Source organism: Haemorhous mexicanus, chromosome 20 (assembly GCF_027477595.1).
Source record: "Haemorhous mexicanus isolate bHaeMex1 chromosome 20, bHaeMex1.pri, whole genome shotgun sequence".
NCBI classification, from domain to species: Eukaryota; Metazoa; Chordata; class Aves; order Passeriformes; family Fringillidae; genus Haemorhous; species Haemorhous mexicanus.
In genome coordinates this window covers 5,795,767-5,814,380 of record NC_082360.1, presented here as the reverse complement: position 1 = coordinate 5,814,380, position 18,614 = coordinate 5,795,767, and the positions used below count along the sequence as shown (strand labels likewise).

At 48.2% G+C, this 18,614-nt stretch overlaps 1 protein-coding gene across 3 annotated transcripts in view; it reads right to left on the bottom strand.

Moving 5' to 3' along the window:
- Nucleotides 1-18,614, bottom strand: part of CACNA1G (calcium voltage-gated channel subunit alpha1 G) — a 148,625-nt gene that overhangs the window by 67,201 nt on the left and 62,810 nt on the right. For all 3 annotated transcript variants that reach the window (XM_059864663.1, XM_059864660.1, XM_059864661.1), the window contains exons 8-11: nt 16,305-17,115; nt 16,173-16,217; nt 14,429-14,793; nt 5-156 (exon numbers count right to left, since the gene is read on the bottom strand). In XM_059864663.1, the coding sequence (XP_059720646.1) occupies nt 5-156; nt 14,429-14,793; nt 16,173-16,217; nt 16,305-17,115 (1,373 nt within the window). The remainder of the gene's footprint in view (nt 1-4; nt 157-14,428; nt 14,794-16,172; nt 16,218-16,304; nt 17,116-18,614) is intronic.

The following is an 18,614-nucleotide window of genomic DNA, read 5'->3' as shown; positions in this document are numbered from 1 at the left end:
GTACCTAATCACCACAATGATCCCATCAAAGATGTTGTATGGATTCTTTATGTAGCCAAAAGGACCATAAACAAGGACTTTCAACAGCATCTCCAGGGCAAAGAGGCTTGTGAAGACAATATTGCTGATCTCCAGAGCATTGGTAAGTTCCTCCGGCTGGGGAAAGAAGAGGGGGAAATTTAAAAAACAAACAGCCAGGTCCATATCCAAAAATCACACACAGAAACACAACAAGCCCCAATACTGCAAGTGTGAGAATACTGATGCTAATGATGTGGTGAGAAGACAGTAATAGCTCACTCAAAGCCCAGGAGATGAAAGGAAAATACTTTCAGAGTGTTTAAGGTTTAGAAGTCCATTGTAAATTCAGCTGGTAAATCTGGACATGGACTTCACGTTAATCAGAGCTTTAGTACCACCTCAGGAGGTTTAGGCAGAAGTGGCATGTACTGAGGCTCAATGCTTTGACATCCCCACACTGATTCTCCTTATGCAGAAGGGAAAGTCACGCCATTTTCTCACATAAATATCCCTTTAGTGCCTGTCTTTTTATTTAGTAGCTCATCAAAAGATTTGAGCTAAGATTTTTCAAAAGCAGAGATCTGAGGTGATATAACCTGAATGGCTCAAAAAAAAAAAAAAAAATTACTCAAAAGAAATCTCATTATCAGGTGGCCCCAAACCTGCGACTGAGATAGGGCCCAATGCTGGCATTCCAGACAGGCAATCTGAAAATAGAGGTATGAAAAAATCGCAAAAACTTAACAAACAGACTTCTGGTAGTCTTAGACCTAAATTAATACCTTTTAAGTCTTTTTAGCGTGTTTCACAGAGGGTTCCCAACAATGCCTGCAGATGCCCAGTGCTTCACTTCCTCCGACAGGTGGGCAGGCATTATTGGAAAACATATGGCAGAAGACAAAACCCGGTGGTGTAGTCTGTGGGGGATCAGTCAGTGGCAAAGACAGAATGTACATACAAGATCACTTCTCCCCGTTTAACCCCAAGATACAGTTTCAGCTGCTTGTTTCTGCTGAAAGGATTCATTAAAATCAGGAGCTAACATCCTGCTGGCAGATGGTGGTGGGGTCACATCAGCAGCGCTGAGGTGGTGCGTGGCAGTGGGCTGGCACAGCTCACGAAAGACCTCACACACAGGGGCTGCTAGGTTGCCCTGCGGTAGTTTGGCACTGGCTGGTTATAACTTGTAACCACCCATGTGGCTTTAGATGCCCAAACCATAACCATGGTGGGTTATGGCCAGATGTGCAGGCTTACAGCAGTCACACTACGAGCAGAAGACAATGTGCAACACATGCAGTTGGCTGCACCTTCCACTTATATGAAAGACGTTCATGACTGGCCAAAAGCTTCCTGTGACAGACCAGGAACTGCCACACCACACCACGGACTGTAGGATTTGACTTGAGATGACCCAACCCTGACATGATGGCAACCACAAGAGTAGAGACCTCAAGGGCAGGATCAACACTTGGTCAACCATGCTTCAGAGCCTCAATAAACTACAGTGACCAAGGGTTTCATAAATACATGCTGGCAAAAACCAGAGAGAAATCCATGGAGGCATTCAAATATCTGTTTCCAAGGGTTAAACTACCCAGGCCCAGCCTTTGCAGCTCAAGTTCTTCCAACCCAGCTAGAAGGTAGATGGGGACCCAAATTGGTGTGATGTTGTCTCAACATAGTAGTGAATCCCTGAGGACTTGCACGGATAATATCTGTGCACGGATATTGGCAGGAGCTTGTGATGACACAGGATAGCAAAGGAGGAAACAGCAGCATTTAAAAGAAAATGTAATAAAAAAGTAAAAAAAAGAGGGTGTTGAACACAACTTACACCTCAAACATCCTTGCTGAAGAACAGATCCCTTGGCTAGAGCTTGCCAAACACACCATGCACACAGCCCAAATCACCTGCCACTGATCTACAGCTAAAATACAAATGCTGCAGCTCCCAATATTAAATTCAGCCATGGTTTAATGCCGTAATACCTATGGGAACACTCAGACACAGGGTAATAAATAGGCCAAGAATTTATATGTCAAGCTGCACCACAGGACAATTTGAAATAGCTACAATTCTACAATACTCACAAAAAAATGCCAAGTCATTCATGAGTGCCTCAGTGCTAAGGCAGGCCGTGCTATCATTAGTACCATAGTGATACACCTGGAAAGGAGATGTGCTCCTGGAAGCTTTCCTTCTCATCCATCAGCACCACTAACCTGGACCCTGAAGGCTGATTTCCACCCTCTGTTCCCCCTCTGCAGTGGTAGAATGAAATCCAACTGGAGGCAAAACCCAGTTAAACCCCTCGCCCAACATCTCCCACAGTCACAACATCCCTTCCTCGTGGGGGCTAACATGGAAAATCCAACAGCCCTGGAAAGGGATGACATGTTAATAGCATGGATTACTGAAACTTTGGACTTCATGGGCATTTTCTGGTCAGAGATGTTGTTGGAATGTGCAAATCCAGATGAGAGGTGCTGGCAGGGCATAGCTGGGTGATGTGGGGAGGCAGAGGGGGAGCAGAACTTACATTGCAACTCTCCCAGGATCCTCAGCACACACTGGAGGGGCTGTGACCCCTCTGGCCCATGAAATTTCCCTCCCAGACTATCCAGCTCAGGAGATATCCAATACTCAAGTAGCCCTGGCACTGGCTTGTGAGGGCTATGGATCAGCCTGTGCTGACACAGGAGCAAAAAATCTGCCTGCCTCCCATTACTTCACTCCAAAAAAGCTGCCTGCTCTCCCACTCCTCCTCCACACACTCTTTTCCACTTCTCTTGTAGGAAAGAGTTTTCAATATCTGAGACACTGGGCAGATAACATAAAAATGAAGAGCAGGAACTCCTGAACCAGAGGTGAGAATTAATATTCAAAAACTAATTGGTCAAACTGGATTGAATGAGAAAGGGAAAACTTCCATGTCATCCATCCAGGAAAACAGAAGAGAAGATCCAGAGCAGCCTGGAGCTCTGCTGGGCTGGGTAAGTTGAGCATCTACTGGAAGCACACCCCACTCTGACCTGGCTGAAATCAGCTGAGTTATTTTGCCTCGGGAAAACTACACATCCCTAAACAGTTGAGATGGGGCAATGTAAATTACTTGGGGGATTTCACAGCCATCTGTGAAGCAGGGCATCCCCTCAAGACCCTCAGTCCCACTCAGGGGTCCCCAGGGCAGCTCATGAGTCCCCTGAAGCAGCTCATCATCCCTTTCAGGGGACACAGAGCCGCAGCTGGTCCATGGGGGACCCCTGCCATGACACTGCTGGGATTTATTTGTACCAAGAGAGGGGAGCTGTGATCATGATCCTGCCCCGGGGAATCTCAGCCAGGCAGTGGGGATTCAGACCCTTCTAAGAATGCCAGCTATGGGATTTTCATTCAGCCACAGATGTATAAAATAATGAGATTTTTTATAAGATGCTTCTACTCTAGAGAAATCACAAATATGTCTGAGACCTCTTTCCTGAGACATCATTATAGTACAGCAGGAACACGATCTTCTCTCCCATGGGAATTGAAATTATCATTCCATCCCAAACAAGAATTCAAAATTTCAGACTTGCAAAACTAAGGCACAATGTACAAAATCTTGGAGGTTCTTCCCTCTATTTCAGTCCCCATTCCTTTATTCCTTTGCTCTGTACTGTAAATCAACCAAAATTTTAAAAAATCCACATAATTAAAAGTTGGCTTGACGTAGAACATGGAACTTTTTGTTCCCCAGCTGTCATTGGGGAACCAATGGGAACCATTAGGGAACTAACCCCCCAACTGGACATTTTAAACACTTCAGACAACATATTCCAATAAAATTGGGGGCTTTTGAGTCCAGTCCACTGAAACTGTTCCTCTCCCACAAACAACTTCATATGTGATAAACTGCCATTTTCTGATGATAACTGTCCAATCAAAACACTATCGACCAGCTTTAGACATGATGTACCTGAGAGACTCACTGACTACTGGCACACAACCAGCTCCATGGATCCTCACTGGGCTGGGAGGAAAACAGCTGGCACAATCACTCAGATTTTCTCTCTGATGGCCACAACACAGCAGCTGGGGGAAGTAACATCCTTCCTTTGACTAAATGATATATTGGGGGGGGGGGAACCTTCCAGGACCACCCTAAAAAAGACATTTTTCAGGAAGCAGAAACTGAGGTGCAGAGCCTGGAGTTTCTGTGCAGCACAAAGCCTCTGCCCACCACCCCCATTACACCACAGCTGCCACAGCCTCAGCTTCTCCACTAAAAGAAGAGTCTGCTAATTCTCTCATGAGTAGCAGCAGTGCCTAATTAAAAGGAAAGCATCCTATGATTAAACAAGCAACACTCAGAAAGAGCAAGATCCAAGTGTAATTCGACTGTGGTTCAAAACACCAGCTCTGCCGATGAGCCCTCAGTAAATACTGAATTTTGTTTACAGGACATCTTGCCTTGCTGGACACACAGATATGTTGTCCTGGATAAATCATTCTCTGTTAGCCTTCTGTTTGTGTAGTGTCGATTTGTTGATGTACCAAACAGCACATTGACAAGTTGTGGCAGCACAAGAAATCAGAGCAGACAGGGCAGTGCCGCTCAAAAAACACGGAGCATCACTGGGGAAGCAGGAGGATGTGAGCCTGGGCACCCACCCAAAGCTGATCCTGCCTGGCAGGGGGCAAGAGTGGCAGCCAGGAGGGTGTGTTCTCTGCACCCTGTCTGGAGGATTCAGGCAGGCTTATCTGGCATCAAGCAGGGCACTGCCAGGGGGGAAGGGAGGAAGCAAGGGAAGATGCCCCCAGAGTGCCTCAAGAGGTATCTCAAAGCTGGACCAGCACCTTGCCCTTTTTTGGCATTCCAAAATAGGCTGTAATGTGTTTCCTTCTCTTCTTTTCCCCCTATTTTTAAAATAGAGTAGAAGCTCTTCTTTATGTCTCAGAAGGGACATACTCCATTTCCATGTGGGCACATGCCTCTTCTCCCTGCGCAGAGGGCTCCAAGGTGTCTGCTGAGCAAGTGAGGCTGTGGGCACTGAGTAGGGAAGAAGGTGAGGACAGGAGCTGGGGCCATGCAAGCCCCAGGGCCTGTGTTCCCCAATTTCTGAAAAACGAGCCCTGCTGCTGTATGAAGTACAACCAAGTGCCTCGGCAAACAGTGCCCAGAGCCTATAAGGCTTCCAACTCCTGCCTTCCTCCAGCTGTGACCCATTTAGGGCACAGGGTCTTCACCATCATCATCAGACCTGCACCCAGTGCCGTGGGTATGGCTGGCACATATCCCTCCATCCCACACTCCCCCTGTCCAGACAATGAGCTCCAGGATGCAGGCAAGCCTGATCTTGTCCAGCCCCTGCTCCTGGGATGCCAACACAAAAGAACAGAAGTACCCCAGGGTCTTTCCTCTCTATCTTGCTAACAATAAAACAGATAAACCCACTCTGTCTCATGACAGCACAGAGCGAGGGGTGGGACGACCAGCCAGGAGGCGGATCCCTCCTGATCCCAAGGGATATCTTTGAGATATCACTCTGCTTCTGTGAGCATATCCAGAAGACCGTGAAAACTTCTAACCCATTCAAACTGCAAGAATAAGACCTTTCTGAAATCATTACCATGGCAACTAGGAAAAATAACACAGAAAGAAAATAGCGACCTCAGCTATTTCACAGGAAACACCAGCAACATTTTACTGACTCATCACTTGCAGATTTCTAATATATATACATAAGAAAGAAAATCAAATGGGTCACACAAAGATAGGATTTTCAACCTGACACTGCTCTGTTAAGATCCTCTCCACCCTCAATGTGGGTGCAGACACACACCCGGTCCACCCCAGAACAGAAGCCATACTGCAAGTCCTGGGGCAAAATGCAAGAAATTCTCACAAACAGAAGCAGCTCTTAATTAACAAAATGAGGTGCCCTGTCTTTGCTCTCTCCCACGCTCAGCTCCCCATGACTGATAGCTCATGGCTGTGTCCTCATTCAACCCACAAGCCTTCTCCATGCACTGTCCATATCACATCCACATTAACCCCCTGTATCACTGCACCCACCAAGCCATGACCATCCAAATACCACTTCAGTTCCCTTCAGTAAATACAGCTCCTGTTGGCTTGGGAGCTGCTTGTGACTTTATAAATAGAAACTCAATCCACACATATTTCCAGAAGTGACAGTCATTCTCTTTGGGCCTTCTTAAAAGGTATCAGGCTTTAACTACTGTCCTGTGTCCAGCAGAGCAAACCTGAGCCATGCTTAATTGGGTTTGATAGACTTTCTCTACTTGTCCTTTGCCAACTTGGTTAAAGAAAACAATTCAGAAAGTAGCAGGATTGCAGCAGGTTTTGCTCTGCTCCTCCTGGGGCTGGAGACATGGAAAAGGACAGCGTGCTCACTGCTCAGTGGGCTGGAGAAGGACTGCTGGGATGTTCAGGATTTATAGGCATTTATTATAAGGAAATGACTTTTCAGACAAGTTAACAAGTCCAGTTACATCCCTTCACTGCATGGATCTTCTTACAGGCTGAATGGAGGCTGAATATTTCATGCCACAGCAAGTAATGCTGCAAGAAAGGGAGGAAATCAGCTTTCATTTCAGAGAAATCAGAGCTATGTGCACAGGAGGGATTCCCCTTCCATACCTTCTGCTAACCTCCTTGTCTTCCACTCAGCCGTCCCCATTCCAATCAACAAGTGTCCCTTCCCAGACCACATCTGCAGAGAGAAGGAGCTGAGTCCTGTGGACATGGAACCTCCTGGTGCAAGACCTTCCTCTCCAACACATCTTTGTTGAGGCAAAAAAACTGAATTCCCTGGCCTCGATTGCCCATATGGGACTGAGTCTCCAGCCCCCACCTCTCTGCCTTGAGAGTGGGGTGCAAATGAGGGAATGAGCCCCAAATTTGATGGAGAATTTCACTGACCCACCCTGAAGGGGACCTTCCATGAACCATGGCTGCCAAGACCCATAAACAGGGCCTGCAGATGACTCCCTCCTCCACCAAGTCTTGCAGCTGGGTTTTCTTTATCACTCTCAGGAGGGACAGCATATATTCTTGCCTGGACTCCTTACCTCTCTCTGCTTGAGATTTCTGGATGAGTATTATTTCAGAAAATGCAGGAAAAACATGAACCAGCTCATCCCTCTGCCCAGGTTTTGCAGAAGCTTAAGATGAACAAAAGCTGCATTTCTACTTGGTCACACCTTGTAAGTACTTAAGATTTAAAGCCCTCTATTTCTGGTTAATCTAAACCAAGTTTGAAACTTATCTCCCCATTAGTACTTGAGAAGGAGCCAGGGGGAGGGAGGAAATAAAAAGAGGGAAAGAAAAATGCTGTCACTGTAGAGCTCCTGCACAGTTCTGCTGAACCTGGATTTCTGATGCTGGTAACACTATCTCTAATGCTGACAGACATCCATGGGGGAAAAGCCGCTCATTTCCTAACATCAGCAAAAAAACAATTATAACAAAGAGCTGTAATCCAGCAGAGATGAGGGAAAAAACAGTCGGCTCCTGCCCCTATTTCTGCTGGGGACTGAGCAGGGTGAGAATGGGCTCTGTGAGGAGATGAGTGACAGCAGGGCAGAGTCGCAGGTGCCAACAGCATTGGGACAAACCTCTACTAGGAGAACTAAGGAAAAATATGAACTGATCCCTGGGAAAACACCAACAACCAGAAGTGCTTACAGATGAAAGTGTTTGTGGTGCAAGCTGAGGGTGCTCCAGATGCTCTAGCTGAATTTCCTGGATCCCACCCAAGGGGAACAACCACAATAATCAAAGAAGGAATAGAAAGAAATGCATGGCTATCTGCATAGAGCAGCAATTATTCATCCATACAGGGATGAAGCAAGTTTTGAAAGCGCACATCATTTTTCCATTTCACCTAGCTGGAGTCTCTTCTCAATGCTGCCTGGGCAGAGATAACATGAGGGTATGGATGGCAGCTGAAACAACAGCTGTAATGATGGGATCTAAAATAGCCCAAGTATTTCCAGCCTCTGAACTAAATTAACAGGAAAGGACTGACACTTATGGTTCCCCAGCCAGGGAGCTGAAGAAAATTTTAGCAGGTGTCAAGGAATCTATATAGGCTCATCCCTAAAGCATACAGAGAACTGATTTATCTGATAAAAAAAATAACCTTTCCAGTTGCATGAAATCCCATTTAATTTTCAAATAATTCAGTCTCCAGAACCAGGATAAAGTCTGCTTTGTAGGCACAGCCCATTTTTTAATGACTAAGAGGACCATGGCATTTTTTATCCCTGGAAGAGCTTCACAAATGGGTCAATTAAAACATGGAAGTTTCTACAAGACCTCAGAAACCCTTCCAATCCTCGAGAAGCAGAAGGTCCATAAGGTCCATAAAAAGAATTACCCCCACTAACAAATAGAAAACTGGTTTTGAAGTCGGTAATCCTAGCGATTAACAGCTCTGATGACTTCCATTAGTGTTGTCTCCTCCAGTCTCCAACAACAAGCCATTATAAGAGTAATTTCTGCATAAGCAGGAGCTAATTGAGCACGTGCAAACCCACAGGGCACTGCACTTGCCTGCCGCGGGAGTGCCCCTTGCAGCTGGAGTGTCGAGGAATTAAGTTGATGGTAGCTCGAAGCCCTACACTGGGCAAAGCCAGCAGGCGCTGAGGGAGGGAAAAGCCTCGCTGAGCTGGCAAGGCTTTGATTGCCTGGCTAAGAGCAGCTGGCACAGGGCTGGAGAGATGTGTAATGGAGTTAGAGATGTGGGATGCGCACCTCAGTGGAAGTGGAGATACTTCTATAGGAAGAGAAGGCAGTGCATGAACATGAGGCCTTGTGAACTCCTGGGAAGAGCCCTGGGCAGATGGAGGTTTTCCAAGAAAAGGCTGTTTCATTGATTCAGGGATGCACACACCCGTGTAAATGCCCTTCTAAAATAAAGCCTAATGAATCAGACTCACATGGGGAAGTATCAAATGAGAAATTTCACCACAAAGCTGGTCTGTACCATTCAGTTGGAGTGAGACAGCCAGGGTACAGGGCTAAGGAGTACAGCACCAGTTTGCATCAGTGTGTGATGCAGAGAGCCCCTGGTGCAGCACCAGCTGGGACACAGACATGGGACAGGTCTTTGAGTCCCTGCACTCACAGGAAACAACTCAGAAGAGATGCAAGAGATAACAGAAATATTTTACAAAACAAAGGGATCCTCATCCTTCCTGACCTGGGGACCTGACACAAATCCATGCACATCAAAGAAGACAAAATATGTGTGCCCTGGATTGACCTGGCATGGAGCCACAGAGGCTGGAAGGGACACGGTGCTGTGCATGGCTGCCCTGTGCAGCCAGACAAGGGGGAGCTGCAACCAGTCCCCAAGATCTCCCACAGCCTCCTCAGGAGGTGAATGAGCACTGGGCAAGATCTCATTTTAGGACATAGGGATGGTCAAAGGAGCAGCCTCCACACATCTGACAAATCTGCAGCTGCCATCTACCAGCAGCAAAATGTTCAACTGGGCTTGAAACTGGTGGGGATTGGGATGCTCTTGACCACCCAGTCCTGGGAGCAAAGTACTTCTCATCCCAAATATGCCCTTATCTTTTGAGGCAGTGCTCATACAGGGATCCAGACCTGCTACTCTCCAGTCTGCCCAGAACTTTGGACACACAAGCACCCTGAGACCTGGGGCACCAACCTGTTACATCCCCACTGCCCTGTTCCCTTACACCATTTCTCCATGGAAAAATCCAATTTTCCTCCCACATGGAGAAATCAATCAGTGGGTGTTATGACAGCTAATAATTTCCATTTACCTTCTTCCCTGCACATTGAATTCAGGCAGAAGCAGAAGTACATAAATACCATTTGGGTGACTATTATTAATACTTGAACCTGCAGCCTAATGGTTGCTCCATGCTGGCAGGTTTTCTAACCGTTCACCTCCCCTCTCCATCATACTGCATATCTAAAAATGTAATGTTCTATGATGCTGATTAAGACAACCCTCTTGTTCTCAAGCCTTGACTGTTTGCATAAATAGATACTTTAATGCATTTTGCCAGCAAGGTTTCCTTTGACTCCTTGGCACAGATGGTTGATATTTCCATGCTGCAGCAGCTATTAGATTGTAATGTTATCAGTGAAAACTCTACATCATCTGTACCCTGCTTTCTCCCCTGCAGCAGGATGTACCAGGAATTCAGCTTGAGATGCTGCCATGGGCTTAGGCTCCTCCTGTCTCCTGAAGAAGGAGTTTGCCCACCTTGGCTTCAGACACTGTGGCTTTGTGGATCCCTACAACACGCTGCTGTAGTGGGGGGGTCCCTCCAATGGCTGCACTCATGCTGGGGACATGTCAGGCATTGCCTCATCCCACTTCCTTGAAGAACTGCCTCCCATGGATACTGAGCTTTTCTCCTTGGGTGCTGTCCCAGACAGTCATTCAACCTTGTCACCTCTCCAATTTGATCTTAAAAATCAACAAAAGGCTCCCAACAGGTCTGAACCAATTCTTTCTTCCTTTCAGAGACACCAGGGTTTTGGATCAATCTAGATCCAAGTCCACACAAGACCCAGGCAGGGATTTGAACCCATTGCAGCTTTGGGGAGGCCAGTGAAGGACTCTCCAGTCTCTTTCTTGTTATGTTTACAATGGCAAAACACTGCAGAGACGGCGGCTGAAATTCAAGTGCTATTTAAACAAAAGAACATGTAGGGTATAGTTCATACAATGAGAGTTCAGACAAGGAAACTCAGAACAGCCAGGAATCTCAATGTGAACCAGATTTTAAAAACAAAAACAAAACCCCCAAAGCCCTTCTTCAAGGAAGCCCTTGCCGAATTCTTTCCCCTACTGAGGAGTCCAACATCACGCCTCATACCAAAGCCTTTGCTTTTCACTCCAAGAAAGGAGTTGGAGTTAAAAAAGGAAAATAAAAGCAGCACATTATGGAACAGAGCCTGGCTTACAGCCAGGGCTGGGGGGAAAGCAGCACAGAAACCCTCTGGTTTAGCAGCACATTTTACTCCTGCTCTATGGCAGAACAATCTTTTGCTAAGCCACAGCTGTTTGAACCCACAGTGCTGCAGAGGCTCAGCTTCCTTAAGGCGAATCAATCCCCCTGAGTCTACCTTTAAATCACATTTATATTCCTCTACCCAAAGCTAATAGTTTCTACCTGCATTTTGCTTCATCTCCATAGAAAAACAAGCTATTTAGCAGCCACATTAATAATCTGTGGCAATCTGGTTGTCATTTCCCTGATGGAAAATTTCACACTGCTTCCCAGCAGCTGCAACGTGGCAAGTGCTGTGAGCACCTCACACTGCGCTGCCTCCCTCCCACTGCACCTAGAGTCAGAAGAACAGCAGGAGTCGGTTTTGGATGGGTGGGGTGTGGAGGAAATAGAATTACAACCAGTCAGGTGTACCCTACAGCTCAGGCATGCGCAGGAACTATGTGGAAACAACCTGGTATTGAGTGAGAAAGTCAGTCAGCTCATGTCAGAAGGAGCCTAGAGGAAAGCCAGCTCTTGAAGCCCCAGCCATGTGATGGTAAAATGTGTGTTGACAATTTACTGTGGAAGGTGGCCTATGGAAAAGAACTTCGGATGGAAGAGGAGGTTCATCCAGCAGCCCTGGCCACGGGTACTCAGTCTGGCCAGGTTGACAGATGGGTGAATCCAAATAAACAGTCAGAGGTGGGGGCCAGTGTTTTCAACACACTCCCAATTGCCACTAATTTGTATGTGCCTTCAGAGAACTGCTGTCATCTTAAATATCCCAATCAGGCCTACTCTGGTTGCCTTGTCTGTTAAACAAGGGGCTAAAAGATTTTTTCAGGTCCCTCCAAGCTGCCTGTCCCAAGCTGAGATGCCAAACCTCCAGAGGAGCAAACTTCTCTCCCTGGCTTTTATGAGGAGCTCAGCTCACCAGCTCTTGTCTTGAAGTCCAGGATGGTCTGGTGGTTCCAGAGCTGCTGAATCCCACCCAGCATTGCTGGGGGCAGATGGGTGGGCATCTTCCTCCTTCCTTTTTTGAGTAACCTCCAGCCTGTCCTTCCTCTCAGAGAGGAGCAGCCCCTCTGCCAAGGGGCCTCTAAACAACACAAGGTTTTGACGTGACACCTTAAAATAGGCCCTTAAAATATTTACCCTAATATAGCCCACTGTACCCAGGGCAGCATGTGGAAAGCCCAAGAGGTAAATAGTGTCTAAATAAGCAGAGAGCTTAATATAGAAAGTCATAGAGTCAAGTACTCTTCAAGTGCCCTCACATCTTTGCAAACATCAGTCAGTAAAGATAAATTTGACATGGTTAATCCCTCACACTTTTAGGAATGGCTCTTCCAAAAGAAAAAAATCATGTTTCAGTGTTAATAATCTCTGCAGGAAGGCCTGGTCCAGCATTTTGCCCCTCTAATTCCTGCTCTCAGAACTGTCAGATTATGAAATTGCCAACTCTAAGCCTTACGAGATTACAAAGAAACACCTCTCTGTTCTCTGCCACCACTTTGAGAAGATCAACTAATAAAAACAAGCTCTGCTATTCCCTCCAAATGCCTGGGAGAAAGGAATCTGCAACCGTAGTAGCTTCAACATACCATTAAAGAAAGCAACCACCCACAGTGTCTGGAGTCCCCCCACACTTATCAGCTCCCTTCACCCTTGTTACCCAAAAACCACACAAAAATCTGCCTCTTGTCATCCAGATGTTTGCTGGGACTCACCACTCGCCAGGGCAGAAACCAGAAACCTCCTGCCCTGCTTTTCCCAAGGCAAAGAATTAAGGAGTTGTGTTGCACTTAAGGTGTTTGATGATGGGAGCTTACTCAGCCCCCCATCCCCAGTGGGGTGGTCCCCCAACATGGGAGCCCACACCAGCATCTCCCAAAAATGCTCCTGGTAAAGAGCAACAAGCTTTGACCATCTGCCCCTTGGGCAGTCACAGCAAAGATGCCGTGGATCCGTTTTCACTCGTCAGCCAAGGGAGGAATAAAAGTGTTTATTGGTTTTTGTGAACCACCTCCTCCCAGCTTCTTTGGGATAATCTTCCCAAGATTATTACATAAAGGTAGAATCACTCAAGCTTCCCTGCAGAGCTCCCACCAAGGGCAGCAAATGAAGGTGAAACCAGCAGGATTTTGGAGTGCACCACTGTTTATTGTGTACTGAAAACAAGACCTAGCCAGCAAGACTGCATCAGGGCATCAGGGGGAAGGTGCTGGCTGGAAGGGACACATTGAGCACAGCCACATCTCCCTGGCACTTGGTCACTGAGGCATTAATGCCACAGGATGACAGGGGAATTGGGAGTTGATCCACAGCCACCACTGCTTCCACTGGGAGCTGGGGGAGAAACACCTCTGTATGCAACCCAGCAAACATGAAACATGCCAGAAAGGGAGAAAAGGGGAGTCACGACATGAGATGCAACGAGCTTCTCAGCCAAGACTGGTGCTGGCACAGGGGTGGCTGTGTCTTTCTGGGAGCACAGAGCTCTGACATCCCAGGAGAAACAACATGCTGGGAGCTCTCAAGAATGGGAGGGGTTTGTAACAAGGTTTTGCAGCATCCCTGCATCCCCACTGATAAACTCTTCACCTCAAAGGAAGCATGCACCTGCAGCCCCAAGACACATGCTTGAGGCAGGATCAAGGGCACCATGCCAGGCAGGCCCCAGCAGCAGCCACAAAACTCATGCAAGGCCACAGCATGCAAAGCCTCTGAAAGCAGAGTTCTTGTCACAGAACATCATGGAGATGTTTCAAGAGGAATGTGGCAACTCCTTTTCTTAATGACTATATATAGGGAAAGCTCTGCTAGGTGACAAGCACTGAGAGGCTGGAGCACAGACACTCTCTTGCCTGCAAGGACTCAGATAATTGAGCAAAGGAATAGCCAGTGATGAGTCTATTTTGGACTCATCATGCTGCTGCTGGAGCATTCGCTGAGGAGGCAAAGCCATTTTTTACCTCCTCTCCAAGGTGTGCAAATGCAATAGAATTCCCTGCCTGCAGCTGCACTTACCCCAGAGTCCACAGAGCCCACAGCACCTCAAGCACTGCCAGGCTCACAGTGACCTGGTGGCAAAGGACTGCCTCATCTCCCTGGTTCCCTCAGCACAGACCCCAGCACCACCTGGTGCTGCCCAGGGGACAGTGGTCTCAGCATGGTGCTGGCCATCCCTGGTAGGGCTACGATGCAGGAGCTCACATAGCCAGGTACCAGCCAAGGTGATTGCTGCAACCTGGAAGCATGCTCAGAGGAAAAAGCCTGCCTTATTCCATTCTGGGACCCTTCCCAGAGCATTTTAATGCCTCTCACCCCAAACCATCCCACCAGCAGCTGAATTCGGACTCATAACTCCACCTGCAACCCCTCTGCACCAGGAGTTGCCAGGACAGCACTCACCTGCTCATGGTACTCGATCCCCATGCTGAGTGTGTTAATGAGAATGGCCACCATGATCCCACGGCCAAAATATTTGCTGTCCACGATCTTCTGGAAAGTCTCACACACCACATGCCAGAAGGCTAGCACCAGATGGGCTCTCCTGGCCCGGGCTCTGCCCCTTTGTGGGTCCCGCTGGTCACTGTAGTGGGCATCCTGTGTGAACTCGTAGACCCCTTCACTGTCTGAGTCGGCTGTCTCATTGTCCGACAGCTCGGCCTCGCCCGCCAGCGCTGTGAGGCAGTAAGGGCAGCTCTCGGGGCTGCATGAGCCAGCATCCAGCTTGGTGCAGGGGCTGGAAATCTTGCAAGAGCTTTGGCAGGGACCTGAAATGCCAGCAGAGCAGGGAAAAGGCAACTCATCAGCTGGGACTGGGGGCTGCAGGAAGTAAACCCCACTCCCTGTTAGCACCAAGCCTTTGCCTCTGACATGACAGGTATTTCCTAATGGGGAAAGGGCTTCTGCTGGGTTAAAACCTGGGCTCCCCAAGTGCCTTCTCTCTGTTTATGAAGCTCTCTTTGCTGTCCCCAGACCAATACCACCCCAGCCATGGACCCTGAGCACACCTCATTACATCTCTAGCCATTACAGGAAGGAGGAAGCAATACTTTCCCCCAGTCTTGGCAGGCTCCCGGCTGTAATTATTGGGAGGACTGTTAGCAGCCTTCTTTCCTGCTTCCTCTGCTGATGCTCCAAATCCACTAGCTTCCCTCTCCACACGTTGGCCTCGGTGGCGGCTGCCAGGTGTATCCTGGGTGAAATACCAGGGGGATATTCCCCAAAATTCCCACCAGCTGGCAGCGAGGAGAAAGGCAATGCATGCACCTGACTCCTGCATGGCAGCACCCAGCAGCTAGAGTGCAAACCCTGTGCTAAACCAACTCAGAGCCCAGTTCTGTGTGTTTAGTTTCTGAGCAGCACTGGGCTGGGGGCAGGATTTGGTCTCTTCCCTGCTCAGCTCGTGGCTGGAAAGGTCAATGCCATTGCAGTGGGATGGAAAAGGCACTGACTGCCTTGGAAATCTTGGCCAGAAACACTTCTTGAAGGCTGAGTGTTTGGACTAGACTGGCTTGAACTCCCAAACTTCAGGATGTGGAGGGGAAAAGAAAAATATCTTCACTTTCTTGGAGTGAAGAGATGAAATCCCTGATCCAAGAAAGATGCATTCAGTGTCTGACTCTTACAGGCTTCCTGAGCAAATCACAGATTTTTAATACTAGGCATCTGTGATTGTCCCTGAGCACTCACACAAAGCAGACACTCAATCTCCATGAGCCTTGTGTCCCACAGGAGCAGAGCTACACAGTACTCAGGCACGTGATAGGACCCAGATCTGGAAGGTGTCCACCTGCAAGCTCTAGCTGATTTTAGGAGTACAGGACTTGGGAAATGCTCCCTGTAAATGGTTTAGGAGTGGAGGGAAATAATGGAATTTTGTCCTAACATTTAATCTAAATCCACCCTCTGCAAAGTTTAAAGCCATTCCCTCCTTCCTGTCACTACATGTCCTTGTCAAAGTCCCTCTCCAGCTCTCTTGTACTCTTCTTCTAATCTTTAAGATGAGAATTGCAAAGAAAATGGATTCACTGAAAACCCTCATGTGCCTTGGATTATTGTAGATATGAAGTCTGGGAGGTTGAAACCTCTCTCCTAAATTTGGCTATAAGAGGCATTAGGTAGGTCATAAAATTCCTAGTCATCTCACCATGAAAGCCATCGCCTTTCTCTGTAACATGGACTGAGAAGAACCCTGCAAAAATTCAGAGAGATAAAAAAATTAGGACAAAAATTGTATTTCTGGAAAGCAGCCCCAGATGTAGATCCAACCCCAGCTCACCTGTGCTCTGTGTCTCCAGCAGCTTGTGCATGGTGCTGTATGGCCCGGGCGGGATGTTGAGGCTTGTCAAGGTGCTGCTCCCAGCACTCACCGCCGCTTCCCCCAGGTTCTTCTCTTTCAGCATCTCATGGGAGGTGCTGGAATGCACTGTGGGGTACACCTTGCTGCCCACTATGTTCTTGGGGATCCCTTCTTGGCTTGGCAAGCCAAGGCTTGGCTGTGTCAGGGATGACCGGCAGCGCACCGGCTCAAAGTGACAGTCAGCATGGTAAATGCTGTGCACGGACTCAGTGTTGCTGGGAGAGGCACTGGGGGCCCCCAGGGAATTGGGTGCTGAGGGAGGGAGCATCAGCCGGTTGGTCCCGTTGTGGAGCGAGCTGGTCTCCACATCGCTGATCTCCGGGCTGGCACGGGGCGCTCGCAGGTTCCCGTTGCCTAGGTGGTAGTGGTGGTGGTGGTGATGGTGGTGGTGGATGAGGTGGTGCACAGAGGATCTCTTCCTGCGCCGGCACTTCCGGCTGTGCCGCTCCGCCCTCGCCTTGCTAGTGGGGCTGCTGAGGAAGCCCATTTTCACGCCTGCTGCCCTGTAGGCCTTCACCAGCTGCTTGCTGCCCTTCCGGACAATATAAACCAGGTACTTGAGGAGCTCATCATAGCAGCTTCCTGGCTCTGAGAAACTGGCAAGGGTGCTGGCGTTGGACAGGTAGCGCACGCGCTGCTCCTTCATCAGCTGGCTCTCGCGCTGCTTCGTCTCAGAGAACTGTGTCGCTATCACTACCAGGCACAGGTTGATCATGAAGAAGGAGCCCACCTAAGGGGACAGGGGACATCAGGCACCTCACTGTGGCCGTGGCACCCCACAGATCTGCCGGGGACAAAGAGTGGCAAACCCCAGCCAACCCCACCCCCTGTGTCACCCAGTAGGGACCACTGGCTGGGCTGACTCACCCCCCAGGCTCCCACTGCAGGGACTCCCACGCCAGTCCTCCATGGAGGACGTCAGAGATCAAAGACAAGATTATTTTGACAAAAATCTCTTGCTCTTTTAAGATGGTGTTTTTCTCTCTCCACAGACAGCAGTTGTAATTATCACAATTAGTGACATTATGATGAATGCACTGCACCTTCCTGATAGGAGTGTTTTTCTGCCAGTGTGTGGGCAGCTTGCGAGCAGATCCCTTTCCCCTGCTAATGGGATTTGCGGGTGACTGTTACGCAAGGGCATCAGCAGCCCGTACCCACAGCTTGGAGATTTTCTTTCCAACCAGGGTTTCTGCCTTCTGCAGAGCCCAGCCTGGGTCACAGGGAATTACTGACATGCTAATGGGCTATCACAAACTGCTAATGTTGCTCACACGGCAACTGGAAAAGTACTGCTTGCTCTTCCTCTTTGTCATCTTTGGGAAGCTGAGAGCAAGGGTTTGTTTCTCTCTTGGGGAAGCTAACAGAAAAAAAATGGCATAGTGGACTAAACAACCATCTACTTTCTCGTCAGGGTTTGAGTCCTGGTTTGATGAGGAGCAGAAATCCCCACAATGACCTAACTAACAATGTGCAGCTATTTTTCTGGACTTAGACCAATTGTCTAGCAAGACAAGAACTCATCTCACTTAGCTACATCTGAGTGAGGCACCTAATGATCCTTTAGAGTCAAGAGAGAAATAGGCGCATCAAGTCTGCAATGCATCTAATTTATTTTGGATGTCTACCTTCAGAGGAGATGAATCACCCCTTAAAGCACCTATTTTCTCCCTTGACGATAAAGGGAGTCTAGACAACGAGCTCAGCCAGTCACTGTAGACAATTCTGCTTGCATAGATGAAGCCCATCATGGAGCCCACCCCACAGAAACTCTTTGTTGGTTCCTTTGTGGGTGGTCTCAGATGATGCTGTGAAGTGTGGGTGGGCTGTGGGCAGTAATCTCTTCCCTCCTTTCTTAATGTGCTCTCTGAAGTTTGGGACTGTTTTCCCGTAATATCCCCATGGCACCAAGGACCCAGGCTTCTGCAATGAGGGGGAATTTTTGGGCAGCCTCTTTCCTTTCTAGCACTCAAAAACTGGCCAGGTGAAATTTGCCTACTTTAAAACTTAAACTCAAGGGGGTAAGCAAGAGAGAGAAGCCTGGAGCATGAGGAGAAAAGTAGTAGAAGCAGCAGCAACAACAGAAGTGTATCTACCACTGCTTGAGCACATCTCTTTCCTTCCTCATGTTTGCAGCTAAATGCAGGTGCAGCACAATTCCATAGGGAAGCTGCGTTTCTCCCAGCAGGCTGGTTGCTACTTCAGCTTTTATATTCACTGTATCGTCTG